Source organism: Microcaecilia unicolor, chromosome 1 (assembly GCF_901765095.1).
Source record: "Microcaecilia unicolor chromosome 1, aMicUni1.1, whole genome shotgun sequence".
Lineage (NCBI taxonomy): Eukaryota > Metazoa > Chordata > Amphibia > Gymnophiona > Siphonopidae > Microcaecilia > Microcaecilia unicolor.
Genome location: NC_044031.1, coordinates 365107435 through 365128279, shown reverse-complemented (window position 1 = coordinate 365128279; position 20845 = coordinate 365107435). Strand labels below are relative to the sequence as shown.

The 20845-nt window shown below is 44.0% G+C and overlaps 1 protein-coding gene across 1 annotated transcript in view; it reads left to right on the top strand.

Moving 5' to 3' along the window:
• The first annotated feature begins 214 nt into the window (after positions 1–214).
• The window catches only part of CLPTM1L (CLPTM1 like), a 346065-nt gene continuing 325434 nt past the window's right edge, over positions 215–20845 (top strand). Inside the window, exons 1-2 of the mRNA XM_030209834.1 lie at positions 215–499; positions 11030–11130. Coding sequence (XP_030065694.1) covers positions 338–499; positions 11030–11130 — 263 coding nt within the window. The 5' untranslated portion in view covers positions 215–337. The remainder of the gene's footprint in view (positions 500–11029; positions 11131–20845) is intronic.

The following is a 20845-nucleotide window of genomic DNA, read 5'->3' as shown; positions in this document are numbered from 1 at the left end:
GCCTCCCCGTCCTGGCTTATACCTTAAGGGGCCCCTGCAGTAAATATACATTAGCATATATATGTTTGTAAACCAGCGCGAAAACGTAACACGGCAGAAATGTGCTTGGAAAACTACTACTCCCAGCATGCCTTCGTCTTTGGTCAGCAAGCAGGTAAAAAACTACCAGACAGCGGCGTCGCGTGTCAGCTATCGATTGGTTGGAAGCGTGCGTGCAGCGTGCTGTATTGATGCAGTGTTGGAAGATGCCGGCTGCCGTAACATGGACCTTGAGCTTTGGACATTCTAGTTCATCAGCGTCGTTGCTGCCCACGGAGGTGCTGAGTCCGCGGGAGCTATGCTTAGCCGTAGCTCTTTCACCAGCTTGGTTGTCGGTGTCTTTGTAGTGTATGTGGTACATACCTGTTGGGTGATGTATGGTATTGTTTATACCAAGCCCTGCGACGCTCACGCAGAAACCTGTGTACGGCCCTACCTAGCGCGGAGGCCCAAGTTGCAGGTGAGATAAGAGTTGGCGTCAATCCATAATCCTTTTTCTGGAGCCATATGGTAACCCTAGGTGTGTGGTTTGTCGGGGTGGGAACAGGGAGGAGAGACCATGCTTTATTTGCAGCTGACGGCGAGTTCGGGGATTGCTGGTATCATGCGTCAAGTGCTGCTGGAATTCTGTGTGTTTCATGCTTCTTGACGCCCCAAGCCTGTCGGTTTCTTGTTTACGCCCCCTCCTCCTTTTTTCCAGTTTTATGGGCCTTATTGTTTCCCTGCGCTTATTAATTGCTGTTTTTCTTTTTCACTAATATATCTAGACTCGCCAGCTTCTACTTGCTCATTTCTCTGGTGCCTACTACTACCACCTTAAATTGTTATCCGCGATACAAAGCATTTTCCTTTTACCACAAACCTGTTTTTTTTTTTTTTTTAAATACTACTTGCATTTTTTGGCGTATACACAAAAATACTTAGCATGTACTGTTACGCGGAGGATGACAAATGTCTGTGATGTAGATGGTTGGGGAGGGGACGGGAGACGTTTAATAGGCGTAAGGGATGATTATTAGATGAAAAAACATCCTGTGATGTTCATTCCCAGTCAAGTGCTTAAACTTTGTATTTCGTGTAGTAAGGTTGAGGTTCAGGCAGTGGCATGGTCGCTGGAGGGGGAGGGCTGGTCACACTCAGCTTTCTTTCAGCCCTGCATTCCTCATTGCAGCACCACCTGCTGGGGCTGACAGGGATCCAAAAGCCCCACCAGCAGAAAGGGTCTTCTGGTGACCTAGCAGTCAGCAGCACTTTTCATGGGCCGCTGCTGCTGTGCCACCCCCTTCGTACATGTATTGGTTTTCTTGCATTTGTGAAAACTAACATGTATGGGAGGGGTGGCGCCCATTGAAAGAGCCACCAACTGCCAGGCCACAGGTGGAGGACCTTTTCTGCTGGTGGGGCTTGAAGATCTCTGCCAGCTCAGGTACCAGGAATGGGGGTGTGAGGGGGCCCATAGAAAGCAGGGTGGGGTTGGAGACCAAGAGTGGGATGACCAGAACTGCACAGAGTAGAAGGTCTGCTTATACACATAGGATTCATAATCATTATAACATTCTGCATCACTTTCTATTTAACTTCTATTTGCCTTATTTGTTTACCTCTACTGCACACTGAGCCAAGGATTTAAACCTGTTGTCCACAATGATCACATGATCTTTTCCTTCAGGGTGACTGAAACTAGTAGCATATTCCTACAATGAAAGATTATTTTTTTCTTAGCTGCATCACTTTGAACTTTTTTTTATATTAAAGGGACTATTTAGTCAAATGCAGTAAAATTTTGAATGTGCTTTGTGTTAAGTGGAAAAATTGTATGGTAAGTGCACAACTTATGCAGTAATCATAAGCATATTGACAGGTGAATGTTTACCACTTCCTCTTTAGGAGGTAGTAAGTGCATCCATGCTGACTGTACAAGTGTTTTGTCTTCTATATATATACTAGTGCGAAAGGCCCGTTTCAGAGAGGAATGAAACGGGCGCTAGTACTGCTTCCCCCCCCCCCCCCCGATGTCTGTGCTGCCACTGTCCCCCTCGCCCTCACCAAGTCGCAGCTGCTGCTCCCCCCTCTCCGTTAGGCCAGCCACAGAGGCGGCGCGGCAGTCCAAAATCAGCGGGGTGTGTGTGTGACTTTCGATTTCCACTCGCAAGGGCTATTTAATGCTAGTTCTCCGGCGAAGGGAGACAATAAGCAGAGAGAAGCAGAGATGCAAGTCCCTGGTGTTGCTTTAAATGAAAAGGGAGGGAGTGGTTGACCTTCCCTGCACTCATTTTCTCTGACACTGCAACTGAGAGGAAGCAGCCGGGGGGGGGGGGGGGGGGGGGGGGGAGCAGGCCGAGCAACAGAGTCAGCAGAAGAGCAGCTCCTTACTCCTGCCTGTGATTCTTGAAACCGGATATCTACACCACCATGCAAAACGGAAGTGAGGCTTCATTAGAATGTTGGTGGTGCCTTTTATATATGTAGATATTTTTTAAATTAACTTTTTAATATATATATATATATATATATATTAATAATTCTCACCTGTAACATTCTGAAGCTCACTCTGTGGGAGGGAAACACTGAAGGCTAGGCTGTCAGCAACACTCACTCTCACTCATACACCCGCCCCCCAGCCACGCCCCTTGCGGACATAATTCGCAACCCCAATGTTCTAAATGAAGCCTCAAACGGAAGTGTGAGGCGCCAGAGATATCCGTTTTGGCCCATTACTGTCAACCGGAAGTGTGAGGCACTGTAAGGTCTATCCATTTTCCCCATTACTGTGTGCCCCGCCCTCACGTCACTACGTCATGACGACGAGGGCGGAGCACTTTCAAAAAATGCGACCGCAATCCGCACTCCTCGATACGCCAACAGCTGAGCGGAGCTTAGGGTGCTCGAACGGAACGCCGGCAACCCGCGCGACCGCATCCCACACCACAAGGTGGTGGAACATCAACACACCAACCCATTGAACAACGGAGAGGACGGTTCTGTTCAGCGCAACTGCCGTCTCTCTCCTTCACAACCTCCCGCCTGAGGGTACCGCAGCATGACGGCTGCACCCCGCGCGGCCGCATCCCACAGCAGAAGGTAGCAACCCATTGCAGAACGGAGAGGGCGGTTGCGTACAGCGCATCTGCCGCCTCTCTCCTTCACAACCTCCCGCCTGCCCTGCCATGCCGAAAACACAAACTCCGCTCAGAACACAGCACTGCCGGAAACAGCAACTCTCCTGTCAATACAGCACTGCGTCCTCCATGCAGGACAATTGACACCATATACAACTCCTCTCCACAACAGCTTCAAATCGGAAGGTGCATGTCCAGGGAGGGGGAAAGGGAGACCCTGAAACTGGGAGGGAGGGAAGGGAGGGAGGCTTCTGAAACTAGAAAGGGCTGGGCCCTGAAACTGGGGGGGGGGGGGGCCTGCCCCTGAAACGGGGGGGGGGGCCCAACACCTGATACTGGGGGGCACCAGGGACCCAGGACCCTGAAACTGGGGGGGGGGGCAGGGAGCAAGGGAAGGAGGACCCTCCCTCCGGGGACAACCTTGCTAGCGCCCTTTTCATTTCGATCAGAAACGGGCCTTTTTTACTAGTGTATATATATATATTTTTTTTTCTGTTTGTAAACAGATTAGTTCAGCTGGTGCTGCTTAAGTGGTATGGAAGTAAATAATCTGTGTCACATCCCATAACACACAGTACAGTGCGCTAATGGTCATAAGAACATAAGAATAGCCAAACTGGGTCAGACCAGCCCAGTATCCTGTTTCCTACAGAGACCAATGCAGGTCACAATCCAGAAACCTGAATAGTAGTAACATTCCATGCTGCCAGTCCCAGGGCAAGCAGTGGCTTCCCCATGTCTGTCTCAATAGCAGACTATGGATTTTTTCCTCCAGAAACTTTTCCAAACATTTTTTAAACCCAGATACGTGAACTGCTGTTACTACATCCTCGGGCAAAGAGTTTGAACTTAACTATTCGTTGAAGTCTATAAAATAATAAGTGGAGTTGAACGGGTAGATGTGAAGCGTCTGTTCACACTTTCTAAAAATACTAGGATTAGGGGGCATGCGATGAAGCTACAATGTAGTAAATTTAAAACGAATCGGAGAATGTTTCTTCACTCAATTTGTAATTAAACTCTGGAATTCGTTGCCAAAGAATGTGGTAAAGGCGGTTCACTTAGAGGAGTTTAAAAAAGGTTTGGATGGCTTCCTAAAGGAAAAGTCCATAGACCGTTATTAAATGGACTTGGGGAAAATCCACTATTTCTGGGATAAGCAGTATAAAATGTTTTGTACTTTTTTGGGATCTTGCCAGGTATTTGTGATCTGGATTGGCCACCGCTGGAAACAGGATGCTGGGCTTGATGGACCTTTGGTCTTTCCCAGTGTGGCAATACTTATGTACTTACTAGTAAAAAAGGCCCGTTTCTTAACGCAATGAAACGGGCGCTAGCAATGTAATGAGTTCCTGCCATTAATTTCCACGGTTGTATTCTGGATATAATTGTTGTTTACATGTGTAAGATTTCTTTATGTACAATAGTTTTTGTGTAAACTGTGTTACAATGTGGTAAAAGCTTTCCTTGTTCAGGCCCTTCAATCAGTTTAACAATCACATCAGAAGAGCTCCCCTTACTTGTGAGAATGCAACATACAGTTGCCCATGTGAGAGACTGAGAGTGACAGTGTAAGAGAGAGATGCAGAGTGATTGTGTGTGAGTGACAAAGTGAGTAAATGTTTGTCTTCCCTTCCGTTCTGTGCACTTGTGTCCACTGATGTTCGTACCTCCCTGTATATGATTGTTTGTTAGAGATTCAATTCACTCCACTTCCCTCCAAGTTCCGTTCTGTCTGATTGGTTCTTTGTTCCTGTGATGTCGCGTTTGTTTGCTTGGCAACTATGCAGCGTTCCGTTTCCTCGATGTGAGGGCGGGGACAGTGAGAGCCAATGAAATGCTGAATGACAGACTTACGAACCCTACACTGCTACAGTGCCACGGAGTCAGCTTCAGAATGTTGGAGGTGCTTTTTATTATATAGGATGAGTGAAAAAATATTGTCTTATTTGTTTTATAAATATTTCCATGTAACGTCATTGAGGGTCCCCTAGTCATTGTATTTTATGAAGAGTAAAAAAATTGATTCACTTTTATCCACTATACACCATTCAGGATTTTGTAGACCTCAATCATATGTCCTTTCAGCCATTTCTTTTCCAAGCTGCAAAGCCCTAACCTCTTTAGCCTTTCCTCTTATGAGTTCCAGCCTCTTTATCATTTGGTCACTCTTCTTTCAGTCTTTTCTAATTCGTTTTGGATATTCTGAAAACCCAATGGGACTAGGTGTTCCTTGAGGACTGGGTTGGTAATGGCTGTCCTATCCCCTCCCTAAACTATTTAGTCTTTCATCCTGGTCCTTTTTTCAAGAGCAATCTCTGTTCGCCCTCACTGAGCTCATAACCCATCTTGGATAGTAGGGCAAGACACATGTCCTTCTGTTGTACCTATGCTATTTGGTCAGAATATCCCAACAGTTAAGTCCTTAGATATCTTGGGGTCATTACTGATTCCGCATTGACTTTTGATCTAGTGGAGGAGTGGCCTAGTGGTGGACTTTGGTCCTGGAGAACTGAGGAACTGAGTTCAATTCCCGGCACAGGCAGCTCCTTGTGACTCTGGGCAAGTCACTTTAACCCTCCATTGCCTGCCGCATTGAGCCTGCGATGAGTGGGAAAGCGTGGGGTACAAATGTAACAAAAAAAAAAAAATCTGAGGCGACTTCGGTCAGTTAGAAATTCAGTAAGTAAGGACTCTCAAAACATTGACATCTGCGTATATTACTTCACGTTTAGACTACTGTAATATTGTATATGCTGGGATTACTCAAGCCAACTTAAAGCGATTACAAAGAATGCAAAACCCAGCAGCACGTATGATCTGCAGGGCCCAGAGGGATGACAGAGTAACACCTTTACTGCATCGTCTGCATTAGCTCCCGGTCGAAGCAAGAGTAAAGTTTAAAGCTCTTGTTCTGACTCACAGGGCCTTTTACACATTAATCCCTAGTTATTTGTCGAATTTAACAATTCCTTACACCGCTAAGCGAACTCTTAGATCCCTAACAGATAACAGGTTAGTTATTCCCCCTCTTGCTAAGGCTAGATGGGAATCTACACGGAGATCGGCTTTTTTCTATTTGTCCCCTTCCCTTTGGAATGGCCTTCCAAAGGAGATCAGATTAGAGAAAATCCTATATCCATTTCCGAAAACTTTTGAAAATCTTCTTGTTTACAAGCTATATAGAACAGAACTTAGCATAAGTGATAAGGTCAAAAAAAGAAGGGGGTAGCTAACTGTATATTAGATTTTTAATTTGTATTGATTTTATTATGTAGTTTATTCTGATTCGCTGTGCTTTCCTGTCATGAATGGAATTCCTATGTTTGTTTATTTGTATACATGAGTTGTTTTTATACATATGTAAACCGTTCTGTTTTGCAGTTGCAATAAAGTACGGTATATAAATTCACATAAATAAAAATGAAACCCTCAAATTGTGAATTTTTTTTTTTTTTACTCTCATCTTCTGGATCAAAGAACCACACCTTGGAACTTCTCCTAAATGCTATTAATCTGAGTCTTTCATCTGCCCAAGTGCCCTCTCTGTGGAAAACTGCAATTGTTATACCATCCTTAAGTCTTCTGTTGATCCTTCTGTCCCAGTTCATTACCGAGCAGTTTGAAATCTTTGCTTTTTTGGAGAAAGTTGCCTTTTACACAGCTTTTCTCCTTTGTTTTTTGTTACATTTGTACCCCGCGCTTTCCCACTCATGGCAGGCTCAATGCGGCTTACATGTAATGTTAATTATACGACCGTGTCTGCCTCTTATGGTATTTTTGTTAATTAAAGCCGTGTCAGAAAATTATTTGCAAGTGCAATTTTATTACATAGACTAACAATACACCGCCAAAATACAAAAGACCAAGCAGCACAATATTAGTCACCAAGTTTATACAAAGTTGATTATTTTCAGTGGAAAATAAATCTGTTGGCTGCCTATGTGAATATTCCATCACTATTTAATTGTTGCTACCAAGTATTACATATTTAGGGCATATACCTTAAACACAGATTGTTTACATTTGTTTATCTAGACCTTATATGCACATGGTATTGCTTATTAAACCCAAAAGCAAAACCAAAGTGTGGTTAAACAATTTGGTATAAACTGTATTGTTTATGATTTGTTATGAAATGCTTTCAGTCCTACTGATCTGTATATCTGTTGTGATATTTTGACGGGTGGAAACTGTCAGGTGGGCTTAGAGGGAGGGAGGGAAGGGAAGGGCTCTTGAGGTAAATGTAAGTTTTTATTGTGCCACCTTGGATGGTTTGCCATAAAACTGTCACTCTTCATGCAAGGCAATCTGGTTTTTGACCTCATTACAGTACAGAAACTGCCCTTACAGCTGTCTTAAGTGAAATGAATTCAGATCTTGACAAGGTTTGTTCCCTTATAATCTCCTTTGATCATCAACCACTCGCCTCTAGCCTATCTAGTACAGTTTTAGAGTGGTTTGCTTATTATTTTCTGACCTCACCTTCAGAGTAATTACTCTCTCTTCAATTTCTTAATCTCAACTCCTGCAATGTGGTGTAGCTGAAGGAGTCATATTTTCTCCCTTTCTTTTCAATCCTTTCCTAAGCCCTTTAGCTACCTTCATCCAGAACTTTAGCATATCAATTTATTTGCATGCCAATGATATCCTTCTGCTGCACTATACTGACCCAGGTGCCCCATTTATTGCCCCAATGTAGTCTTGTCTTGACTGTCACTCACTGGCCATCTTCAAATTGCTTTGTACTCAATGCAGACAAGACAATTGCCTGCTAGATTACTGGTAGTTTATCAAGGCCTACTTGAGCTCTTAATCTGATGGGTTCCTCTCATATTCTGGTAGATTCTTTCTGATACTTTAGTCACTTTAGATTTGCAATTGTCTTTCTTCCCTTAAATTTCCACTGTACTTCAATCTGTTTTTTTTTTTTTTTTAAATCCTTAGACAACTAAGATCCATAGACAATTCTCTCATGACTCTTCATGCCCTCCTCCTAGCATTAATAGCTATTAAACTCGACTGCTGTAACATCTGCTGTGGTTGTCCTTAAGTCACCCTAAAAAAATTGCAGACACTTCAAAATACCGTTATCCGACTTCTCTGCCACACCGCTAACTCCATCCAACTCGCATTCACCCACTTGAGAAACCATCACTGGATTCCGATCGCCTGTCGAATAAAATATAACATTTTTCTATTGATTTTCCAGGCACCACGGTTTGTCTTTCCATCATATCTCAATATTACTATACCCTGTACCCATGCCCAACTACTCCGTTCCCTGAATGACCACCGCTTGGTCCTCCAGGGGCCAAGATGGGCTCAAAATGAAGACTTGACACTGCACTTTTTTTTACTGCACCTTTCTTGTGGAACTGCCTCCCACTAGAAATCAGAAGCAAACCATTTCTGGCACTTTCTAAAACATCATTGAAGACCTAGCTTTTCTGGTAGGCATGTAGGGCTAGATTCTATACATGGTGCTTGAAAAATCCACATGGCAAAAAAAATACGCCTAGGCATATTTTCTAAAGTATGCCTAAATTTAGGCGTACTTTACAAAATAGGCCTACATTTCCATGCAGTTTATAGAATATGCCGAGCACCATTCATGTGACTAAATTTAGTTTCGGGCAGTTACGCCTTATTTGGTGTAAATCCCATTGCCTGAATTTAGGCGTGGGCTGGGTGTATTCAATAACACACATAGATTTGAGAAGCAACCATGACCCACCCATTCCACGCCCATGGCCACACCCCCTTTTCAACTATGCAACTTAGAATTTACACGCATCACCTTGCAGAATACTGTTAGGCAGTTTTGCGCATAAATTCTAATTCATGCCAGTTAGTGTCAGTTGCATGTTAAGTGGCAATTATCAGTGCTGGTTTGTTTGTTAACTAATTAAGTTGCATGCACAAATTCAGAATACGACCAGATTTACATGCACAATGTAAGTCGTACAATATAGAATTAGGGGGTTAATGCTTGAGGTCTGAGCATCTGTCTGTTGCACGGTCCCTTTTTCTTCTGCTTCCCCTTACCCTCTTTCCCCTCCCATCTCCCACTTCCCTTCTCTTCCTGTTTCTATCCATTCCTTATTCTGGGATGAATGAATGTGGATTAACTATATGTTCTTTCCTGTCATTTCTTGATTTTCCTTTCCTTACTTTGCACACTGCCTTATTCTGCGCGCCAGGTTAGGCGGTATAATAAATTTAAATAAAGAATTGGGTGGTAGTTTTTCCTGTTAGTGTCTTAGACATGTTGTCCAAGTTTCCTTTGTTTTTTGCACTTTACCCTGGTGTAGGCCTTGGTTCAGGACCTCGAGCTCTGAGTTGTTTTATTTTATTGGTCATTGAGTCATTTCATTTTGCAATGGCTGATTATATGATCAATGTTTTCACAGAAAAAAAGCCCCCAGTAACTTTTTAAGAAGTACACTTGATGCAGCAGGACCATATCTATCATGGATACCCATAATTGCTGCTTGCAATGCCCGGGGCCTTACTATGATCCCTCTCAGTGTAAATTCACAGATGCCCAAGAGAGGTCTATGTGGTTGTGGAAAGCAGTACAAAAGATATAATCAGAGCGCATCATCAAGATCACTGAGGCACAGGGGTTGCCAGTGTTCTCGAAGTGACCCTGATGTGAAGACCACTCCAAGTCCTGGCATTCAACACGCCTTAAGTGACTCAAGTAGACCTAGTTACCCCTACTGCATTTGCGGTGTTTTTGATGGTAGCTTTGAAGAGGAGCAACTCGGGTAGGGTTTGCAGCAGCAGATGATGCTTCTTAGCTTAGTGAAGTGCAGCAGTTTTTTGAGCCACATCCAGCAGGTCCTCGAAACAAGCACTTTTTAGTTCATCAGGGGAGACAGTTTCACAGAGGCATCTGAGTTCCGTGGTATTTTGACAGTGCACACTTAATTCCATGGCAATTTGCCATAAGTTTACTGCATCAAGAAGGTTTTTTTTTTTTAATTTATTTTTTAAAGCACATGTTGTACACTAAAGCTTAGTGCAGCATTCTGATGCAAGGCTTGCCTTATTAAGGTCTTAGTTCTGAACTTTGAGAGAGCTGGTATATCTTAGCACAGTCCAATGCCATCACTCGCTTGTGTGCCTAATTAATTCTGCAGCATTACAGGGGAGAAACAATGCTTGCTTCTTAGTTGTTGAATAAATTTAAAATATATTTTGTCTGAACTGTTTAATGAGCAGATCTTTTCGTTCTTACAGGATTTACATTCTCAAGTTTCTAATTGTGCTAAAATACAGACCATCTGAACAAACGTTTTGTTTTTCTAAGCATGAGTTCTTGAATGGCTTTTTTTATGTACAAAATGGTATTTGGCACAATTTAAGAGTATAAATTATTCTAAAAGCCCATATTTGTGAGGCTGCTTTTAACGCTTAACCCCCCCCCCCCCATTCACCTGTCCAGTACCCATGTCTGTTTTAATCATTCCCACAATCAAAGCTCTCTAATCCCTTATTTGTCTTGTTTGTCTTGAATAGATTATAAGCTCTGTCAATTAGGGACTGTCTCAACGTGTTTTGTGTATAGCGCTGCATACATCTAGTAGTGCTTTAGAAATAAGTAGTAAGTAAGAAGTCTAGGGAGCAGGGCACTCACTTGGTGCTTGTATTTATACGAGTTGCATTTAGATCATGTTAAATCCATATTTTTATTTTGTGCAGTACTGTTGTTTTGCACTAATGAAAATGAAAACTAATGTTGAATCTTTTGTCAGTAATTGTTCTGTGCAATAGTATTTATTTCTTCCCTCCAGTATGGAAATATAGTACCATATCTCACATCAAGTAAATTTAAAATATCTATATGACTTATCTTCTTTCAGCTGAGTGTGTATACCACCACAAGATCAAGTATTAGTGCTGAGAACAGTGTGGATCTTGTTCTAAATGTAGAAGATTTTGATGTTGAGAGAAAATTTGAAAGGTAAGATTTAATATTTTATTTTAGAGAGTCCAAAAGATAAAACCAGCAGGATGCATACACAATGCTTAATAAAATAAGTACTTCTAAAAGCAAAGGCACCAAGGGTCAAGCCCAATCTAAACCGGTCTTATGTTGTCATCAGGTCAACTTGTTTTGATGTAAAGCCTTCATTAGGGGCAATATTGACAACGGTTTCAATGGTAAACCCCAAATAAAGCATTTAATAGGAAAGAAATAAAAGGGACAGCAGGACACAGGAAAGAGGAACAGGAGCAAATCATAAAAACATATTAAGATAAATAAAATATGAACTAATTTAAAAAATAAAGTGGTGGAATGATAAAAACACATATATAACATACTTTAAAGGTACCATTAACTACATATATCAAAAATGGTCCTGTTAAAGGATATCTCTAAGAGGCACTGTTAAAAAAAATAAAACAAGACCATAATCTAATATTAGAAGCAGCCATTCTTAGAGGGGATTTTAACCATAAAACCTTGTGTTATGCAAAGAACCTGGTATTACAGGCCTCCTTGCAACCTACCACAGTGCTAAACAAGAATAGCTAATTATCTCCTTTCACTATCTGTGCCATGTTAAAAAAAAAAATTACCAGAATTGTTTAAAGCACAGAGAAAAAAAGGGGGGGGGGGGTGAGACTAACCCCTTTGTGATTTCTTAAGACACTTTAAGCTAAAAAAAAATGACGTTAAGTGTCGGAAGTAATTAAAAAAAGACCAGAAAACATACATATGGGTTAATATAATACCTGCATCTTCTTACTTCCACCCTGTTGTAGCAGGGATGATATTCAGGAGTCAGAATTCTTCTCCCCTCTTCCTTTCTTGTCCCATATAGGTAGCTGTAATTACCAAATGGTATCACAGAACTTAACATATGATCTGTAGGTGGCAGTGCAGACTTTTCCTCCTCCAATGGTGATAGGATGATGACAGGGACAGCAGGCTTGGTTGCAGGGAGTGGTCTGGCTTGGGTCCCTACACAGTTATGTACTGTCCATCAGTCAAGTTCTTCAATCATGATAGCACAGCAGATGGTGGCTGACTGAGAGCAGTTGTTGACAGTGAGTGTAATTATATGGATGCTTTCTATGTAATCTTATGATATCCTGACATGAGGTACAATAACCTTGCCCTAAGGATGACTCTTCCAGGCTGAATTTAGCTGAGTTGCTCTGTCCTTGTCTGATGCAGTGTAACATAGTAGATAACGACAGATAAAGACCTGAACGGTCCATCCAGTCTGCCCAGCAGTCACATTCATGATCAGTTCTTGGTTAAACCAACAATGAATGTGGAATAAAATACTTGATCCTTGTCTGTCTTTGCCATTTCTGGGACATAGACTGTAGAAGTCTGCCCGGCATTGTCTTTACATTATGACTACTGGAGTTGCTGTCTAAGCCCTCTGCAGCCCATCCTAAACTATTCTGCAGTTTACAGGACACAGACCATAGAATTGTGCCTGGCACTGATTTTAATTCCTCACAGCTAGAGTCGCCAGCTAAGCACCACTCAACATAATATCTATGAAGTAATTTTTGTTTTTATACCATCCTCTTTCTAATTAGGTATCATCTGTTCAAAATAAGCCACCTTTCTTGTTACCAGATTACCCACAATCTGCATACCTGTAGCAATGGCGTTCTCAACCCTTAGGTTACTCCTCTGTCTAACCTCATGCAATGACAGGGACCTGTACATTGGAAATAAGACAATGTGTGAGATGAAGGGATCTAGGTGATCTTTTGATCCTGCATTGCTGTTCAAATGTTTGGTAAACTCCCCATTTTGCTAAGACCCTATTCCAAGGGCTGTACAGAGCAAGATGTACAAAGAGGCTCCAGAGAGCCTACCCTTAAGCAGAGTTACAAGAGATGACCCCCTGCAGGCTAAACTTGGGCACCTGAAAAGGAAGGAGGCTAATATTGGAGGACTGCATACATTCTCCCTTACTAGATCCAGTGTTGATACTCATTTGATGGGGTTAGCCACTATTTGAGCAAAAGCCCCATTGCAAGGCATCCACAATCTCTCTTCCTATCTCCCTGTTTAGAGATGGGATACTTTACATCTGGTAGATTCAAGTTGCTCAGTATGATCACCTCTCCATTCCTACCTTGATAATTGATCAGATTCCTGATCAGTTCTTTAATTCGAGCTACATTTGTGAGGATGGAAGTACCATCTTGACTTTCTAAAACTATCCACAGCACTTCCTCTTTTCCCCCATACCCCCCCTGCATTTCAGCCACTCTAATACAGTTCTTGGCAGAGCGCTGCCATTTCCTTCATTCCCTATCCTTCCTAAATAGATCATAGCCAAGTATGACATCCTATTCATGAGACTCATTGAATTAGGACTCCATAATGGTCAAAATATTGAAGTCCATTTTCAACATAAGGGCTTCCAGATTAGGAATTTTGTTGTTAGACTAAGCATTTGTGCTCAAAGCCTTCTGTTTTGTATAGTGTTTTTATTCTAGTCTTCTCGTCCTCTTTGACGTGAGTTAGAATGTATTTATTTTTGCTATCCCCTTTTCTCTAGGTTCAAATAATACAAGGACAGGCATTCATTTTTGTCACTTATACTATTTCTTTCTGTCACAGAATGTGGAATGTTAAGATTGTAAAATATTCCTATTACACCTTATTGGGCTCTTTTAGAATTGCTTAACAAATACTTAAGGGGGGATTTGCTGCATTTGCAGGTAGATGTTAAATCTGTGAACAGCATGTGGGAACTAGACAGATTTAAAATTAAGGGCTTTTTGAGTAATACCTCTCCAGTTATTTTGAGTACTTGGTATCTTTGCAGGATAATATAGCTGCATAATCTCTGGTCTGGCCAATATTCAGCTTGGGGCAACCTGCCACAGGCAGACTAATTTCTGGATATTCAGTGCCAGGTTGTGCCCGGCATTGAATATCCAGGGCCGATTTGGCATTTCCTTGTCCTCAAGCAGATGCAGCCATTAAAGATGGGTTGTGTCCATCAACCAGCAGAGGGAGATAGAGAGCACACTTTTTTCAGTGCCTCATACCAGCTTGCTCCACTGCCTCTTCAGTATTCTCTATCTCCCCTAGCAGAGTGGCTGCAGCTTCTTCGAGCGCCATCTAAAATCTGGCTGGAGGTTGCTCCTGTGCTTGTGCCAGTTGTTAGCAGGGGTGTTGGAGGCTATAGCAGCTTCACTTTAAAGGCACATAGGTTCACTCACCCTTTCCCTGCCTTACCCATACCTCCGTGGATGTGGACACATTGCTTAGCTTTCCCTGTCCTTCCCCACCAACAGTGGATGCAGTCACATAGGTTCGCCCTTTCCCTGCCTTTCCCACTCGCCTGAACCTCCGGAGTTCTATTTACCTCTGCTTTCTTCAAAGCGTTAAAAAAAAAAAAAAAGGAACAGAGGTTTTTCCTTGCCTTTTTCTAGGGACCGGAGCTGTAATACTCGGTCCAGTGAGGTAAGAGTGTTTTCTGACTCCTCTGGGGTGGGCCTGCGATCAGGGCGATTTTGGCGCGAACCGCCATTTTGAATTTTACCGCCGTGCTCGGCGATGGCTGTGGTGACAGTAAAGCGCTGTTCCAAGTGTGGCAAGCGCAGATCAGCAGCGGGTCTCTGTAAATCGTGCTGTACAGACGTTAGAGCCGGCCCGAGCATGGCGAGCGACGATTCTTCACTCTCTGAGCTGGCAGTGGGCGCCATTTTGAATTTACTACGGCGCGACCTCCGCTGAGACGGAGAGTCCTGAGCTCGAGGGGAGGCCTTGGAGTGAGGCTGATATGGGAGCTACTAGCCCCGGCAGAGATCCGGGTGCCCAGGGTGAGTTTTTCTCCCCTGATTTTGTCTTATTAATGCATAAAGCATACATGCTTAAAAGAGCTCTCCCACAAAGCCCGGCATGGGCATCTTCTAATGCCCCCCCCGGTGGATTCTAGCCTGGGTATGCCCTCTGAGGCGTTATTCCCTGATAATTGGCAGAATATGAAGCGCAGAAGGGCTCATTCCCCTTCAGAGAGTGCTGCACCTCCATTTTCGCTGTGAGGAAAGTTCATGTTATTCTACTTTGAGGATACACTCTGCTTTGGAAGTTTCAAATACTGAAGGCAGATGGAGCCAGCCGTCCATAGAGCACTATGGTTTTTCAGTGTTCTCTAGCTCCACCTGCTGGTAGGTGGACACAACCCATCAGTTAATGGATTCATCTGCTGTGACTAAAGGAAAGAAAATTACCAAGGTAAGAACCTAATTTTCCCATCTTGGTAGTAATTTAGGTTTACATGCACATTTTGTTTACAAGTTTATAGCGCTTTGTTGAAGTTTTCTTCCCACTAAGTTTTAAACAGTCATTTTGAATTGTGGTGACTGTATAAAAGATTGTTTAAAACGTGCATGATAAAATTGCAAGAAAAAGAGGAAAAATGAAAAACATATGAAAAGAAAAGATATTTAATAAGATTTTTTTTAGACCAATGAGAAAAATGGGGTCCAATTGATGTGGGCACTAAGATTTTTTTGCTTGCTGCCATGATAAGGACATCTGAGGTCTTTTTTCCTCCTTTTTATATATATTTTTATATGTATATTGATCTTTATTTTCATTTTTCATGGTAATGGAAGTATGTATAATCCTTAGAGAAGAGAATAATTATAATCAATTGTGCTTCATCTTGAGATTGCTGTTGTAGTGAGATTTGCTGAAGACTGCCAAGTTTAATATTGAGTAAACGACAGATCACTCTGAATTTGATACTAAGTTCCCATGAATGCTTTCAGAAAAAAAAATAGGCTTTTAATTTCCCTTTGAACTGTTTCTCAAAGAGTTTTCAAAACACAACTCCATAGGCAAGGGATTCCACAAAACTAGTGCCTGCCCCCCCCCCCCCCCCCCAAAAAAAAAGCCCTGTCGCTGGTAACCACCAGCTGTGCATTTGAATTTGTAGGAACTGCAAGCAAATGGGCAGCACCTGATCTCAAAGTCCTCTCTGGAGCATATAACCAAATCATAGGCTTCAGATAAGGTGGAAAACCCTCATATAAAACCTGATGCACAAAACTTAAAATCTTAAAAGATGCCCTGTTTTCAGCTGGCAAACTAGTGAAACTGTTTATATAATGGAGTAACATGTTCTCTCCATCAATCTTATAGCACAGTTTTGCAGAGTCTTTCAAGCGCCTCCACAAATATTGGCTGTTAGGTCTTGAGCCCTAGAGGATCAAGGTCAGGGGAAAGCTGGATTCCCATCATGTCTACCTTAGTCTGGGTCTCTGTTCTCGTTAGTGGTGATGTTAGATGAAACCGTGTGTGTGTGTGGGGGCGGGGGGGGGGGGGTGTCAGCTGATGCTCTATATGGCACACCTCATTTTAATTTTGGAGCGATTTCTTTTGAAGGATTTCTTAGGATTGGTCTACCAGGTACAATAACGATGGCACTGACAAGTCATAGGTGGTGCCTCCTGGCAGTCTTCCAGATTTCTTCAGCCTGATTGCCAGGGCAGGCTTAGGGGCAGTGACATGGGGCCCCGCAGGTGTAGGGCTGCTGCTGCAAGCCACTTGTGTAACCAGGGGAATGGTGTTGGAAAACCTACACTAGTCAGGGTTAAGCTCATGAGAGCTTTTGTCCTTGTCAGGGCTCTTCCCTTGCATGGGGGAGGATGGTTCAGGGGCTCAGTGTACATTCTTCATTCTAAGATTTCATTTTTTTTTCTGCTCTAGCCCTTCCCTTGTGGGGTGCAGCTTGGATTCTCCTTCCGTGGAGCATCCTCCTGCCTCAGATTCAGTGTTCACTTTGGGATCTGAAGCAGTGCAGGAGTTCTTTGGTGTAACTACAGCTGATTCTAAACAGGTTTGTGGACTATGATTTGGTGGGAGAAGTGGTGCACACTTCTGAGGCTGCCACCTTCAAGACCATTAGGTGAATTTCAGATTGGGCGATTGGTGCTTGATTCTTTGGTCTCATCTTCCTCTTCTTTCTTCATGGCTGGCTTGTCTTATCTTTTTGGAAACCATTTGGAATGCCCTGTGCTGGTCCTAAGTGGGAATTTGTTGAAGTTTCAGTAGCAGAGCACAGGAGCTACTGATAGCTGTTCACTGATCTGTGTTTATGTAGTGCTTGTTGCTAGTGCAGCCACACATCAAATATGTGTGCAGTTTTGGTCACTTCATCTAAAAAGAGATATAGCAGAATTAGAAGAGGTACAGAGAAGGACAATGAAAATGATAAAAGGGATGGGATGACTTCCCTGTGAGGAAATGGTAAAGAGGCTAGGGCTCTTCAGCTTGGAGAAGAGACTGCTGAGGGTCAGTTTGATAGAGGTATGTAAATACTGAGTGAAGTGGAACCGCTCGTTTTGCTCTTTCCAAAAATACAAGGATTAGGAGTCATGCAATGAAGCTACTAAGTAGTAAATTTTAAAACAGATCGGAGAAAATATTTCTTCACTCTGGATGTCGTTTGCCAGAGAATATGGTAAATGTGGTTAGAATGTGGTTAGTATAGTAGGGTTTAAAAAAGGCTTGGATTTTTTTCCTAAAAGAAAAGTCCATAAGCCATTATTAAGGACTTGAAAAAATTCCCTGCTTATACCTGGGATAAGCAGCATAAAATCTGTTTTACTGTTTTGGGATCTTGCCAGGTACTTGTGTCCTGGATTGGCCACTGTTGGCAACAGTTTACTGGGCGTGATGGACCTTCAGTCTGTTCTAGTATGGAAATGCTTGTGTTCTTATGAAGGTGGTCTGCTTTGGGGCAATATCATGCTCCTTTCTTTGGGTTGGGGGCAACCCCTCTTCCAGTCTAATTTGGACTAGGGCCCTGTTCACAAGGGGCAGTTGCATCACTTTGTCCCTTTGTCTATTGGTGGTCTAGGGAGCCCCAGTCACTGGCTCATGAGGTATGTTGCCAGAGCTTTGTTTGCTGGACCCAATCTGAACCATCTAATTTCACAGAGGTGTCTGGTGTTGGTGATGGGGGTCTCTGGGAGCCGTCTTGTGGATCAGGGGTCGGTTAGTTCGTACACAATATGATAGAAAGTCATTAGGGGTTATCTTGGCAATGTACACGGCAAGGTTGGAATTGGATCAGGCAATTCTCTATGCACAAAAGTCACTTGGCAGCTGGGTATTGGGCTCTGAGACTGCTGTAGGCCATTGTGATGAGACATGGCTCTGTTCCCAACAAGTTGTTGCCAGGACATTCATACCCTTGGCTGCAAGCATTTTTGTACATTCTTCCCCTGTGGTAGTACTTAAATTAGGTTTTTCTCTTTTGCTGTATCTCTTAAGAGCACAACCTAGTCTTGCATTTAGGGCAGGCTGAGCGGTATAGTTTGGTTTTTGTCTTATTACTGTTCTGGTTAGTTTTGGTCCCACATCCTCTCCATAAAGATCTTCCTTTAGGTCCCTAGGGCTTACAGCCTAACCCTGTGTTACGTTCCTCACCTGTAGTGCGGCCCGCACGGCCGGTTTGCCTCCGAACGCTTTCTCAGTAGCAGTGGCCGGCCATGCTCGGTCTGGTCTCGATGGCCGGCCATGCAAATGGCGGCGTCGGTCATGCTCGGTCCGGTCTCGATGGCCGGCCATGCCGAAGCGGCCGATGTGGCTGGTCAGGTTGGCTATCGGCATCTGTCAGGCTCACTTCGATATCGTAGCCGGTCATGTGGACTGTCAGCGTCCACGAGGTGGGGCTTCCTTCCGGTGCGGATATTTCGCCTCGCCTGGTTGTGCGGGATTGGCTGTCTCTCGCTGCTGCTCCACCCCTCTCCAGCAGCCAGCCAACCCAGGATCCTTCTCTCCAGCTGACGAGTTACTGCCGATGAGGGGACTATTTAAGAGCCACCTTCTTCTTCATACTTTTCTTCGGCTTCTATCATTATAGTGGTGTGGTGCTTGTGATTGAGCGTTCTGCTGTCTACTTTGCTGTCTGCCCTGACGATTGGATTGGACCGGACTATTCTTCATTCTGCTGCCTGCCCTGGCTCTAGGATTGGACCTGTCTACTCTCTGGTTTTGCTGCCTGCCCTGACTCGTGGATTGGACCTGACTATTCTTAGCTTTGCTGCCTGCCACGGCCGGCAGTCGTGCGACCCCGCTCGTATCCAGAAGTCCTGGTGGCCACCTGCACCTGGGGGCTCAACTCCCGGGGAACGGTGGTCGCTTCCCAGGTGAAGCTAGGGGTTGTCCGGCTGCCTGACCGAGTATGGCGCTCCTCTTCAGTCCACCGTGCTCTGTCAAGGCACAAGGGCTCACAACCGCAGTATGCAGGAATCGTAACACCCTGGTGGGCCACAGGTTCATACTGGGATGTAATGTTTGTGTAGTCTGTACACCCTTATGGCACAGGGACTTCTCTGGCTCTGTATATCTGGAACCTTCCATCTTGAAGGAAAGTTTGGGTTCTATTTTCAGGGCTATGTTCATTATCCATCCTTGCACTTTGCAAGGTGGTTTCTTTAGGGTCTGTATGCCAGTTCTCTTGAGTTTCAGTTGATTTCCTTTTCTTGTTTCTGTTTCACACTTGAGGATTCCGTGTTCACTCACAGGGAGGCTCTCTCATTTGGGGGTCTTGTGTTCTTTGAGTACTTCTGGTGTGCCGGGGATGCTGGTATTCATTAGAACCTTTTGTCTTGAGGTTTTCTGTCTGGATTTATTGAGCAATACTATTTCCCACCTCACTGAGTAGAGTTTCAGGTAAATTTGTCTTCATCCTTCCCGTCTCTCCCCCAGGGTGTGCCCACAGTCATCTTCATCTAGTTCCAAATGGATTGGTGGTATTTGGCCTTGAGGAGTTGTCCTGAGATATGTTGCCTTAGAGGTGGACTGTTCAGCCAGATATTGTCTTGGAGCTTCAGGACTTTTATATAAGGCCCTTATCTTTCCTTTTTGGACTTAAGGGCTGTTTCCATATCATCATGCTGATCAATCCATAGACTGGTGGGTTGTGTCCATTTACCAGCAGGTGGAGATAGAGAGCAATCCTTTTGCCTCCCTATATGTGGTCATGTGCTGCCGGAAACTCCTCAGTATGTTCTCTATCTCAGCAGGTGGTGGTCACACACAGCAGCAGCTCTGGCTAGGCCTCCAAGCCTAATTTTTAGGTTTTGTTGAGTGCCTGGGGTTGAGGGCTCTTCTTGAGCAAGTGCAAACCTGGTGGCGCCAGGTCCCTCCTTTTCTCCCCCCTCCCGCTGGCTCCATTAAAAAAAAAAAAAAAAAATTTTGGACGTCCTTAAGGGCGTTTATTTCGACGTTTATTTAAACGTTTATTGCAGCTACTCACTGGGACACCAGGTCGTTACAGCTCGGAGCGAGAAGCAGGTAATTTTTACCTTTTTATAGCGGGCAGGGGGTTCCCCGATTGATCTCCGCGTGGCCTATGGCGTCGGAGGGCGAGGGCGTGAAGAATCGTTCCCCGGACCGCGTGTGCGCTTCTAGCGGGGATTCGGGGGTTTTAAAGTCTGATTCGCCCTTGTTGGGTGTCAGTTTGGAGGCCGGTCAGTGTCCCGGGTCTTCCTCCGGCGCGGCGGTTTTTCCCGCCATAAACGCCCATCCCCCGCTGCTCGCCTCTGCCATCTTGGCCGGCCACTCTGCTCGGACGGCTTCTTCTTGGGCCGCCCTTGAGCTGGGAGACGTTCATGCCATGGCCGCCCTTGATTTGGGCGACGGCAAAAAAGCGGCTAAAGTTAAGCACCGT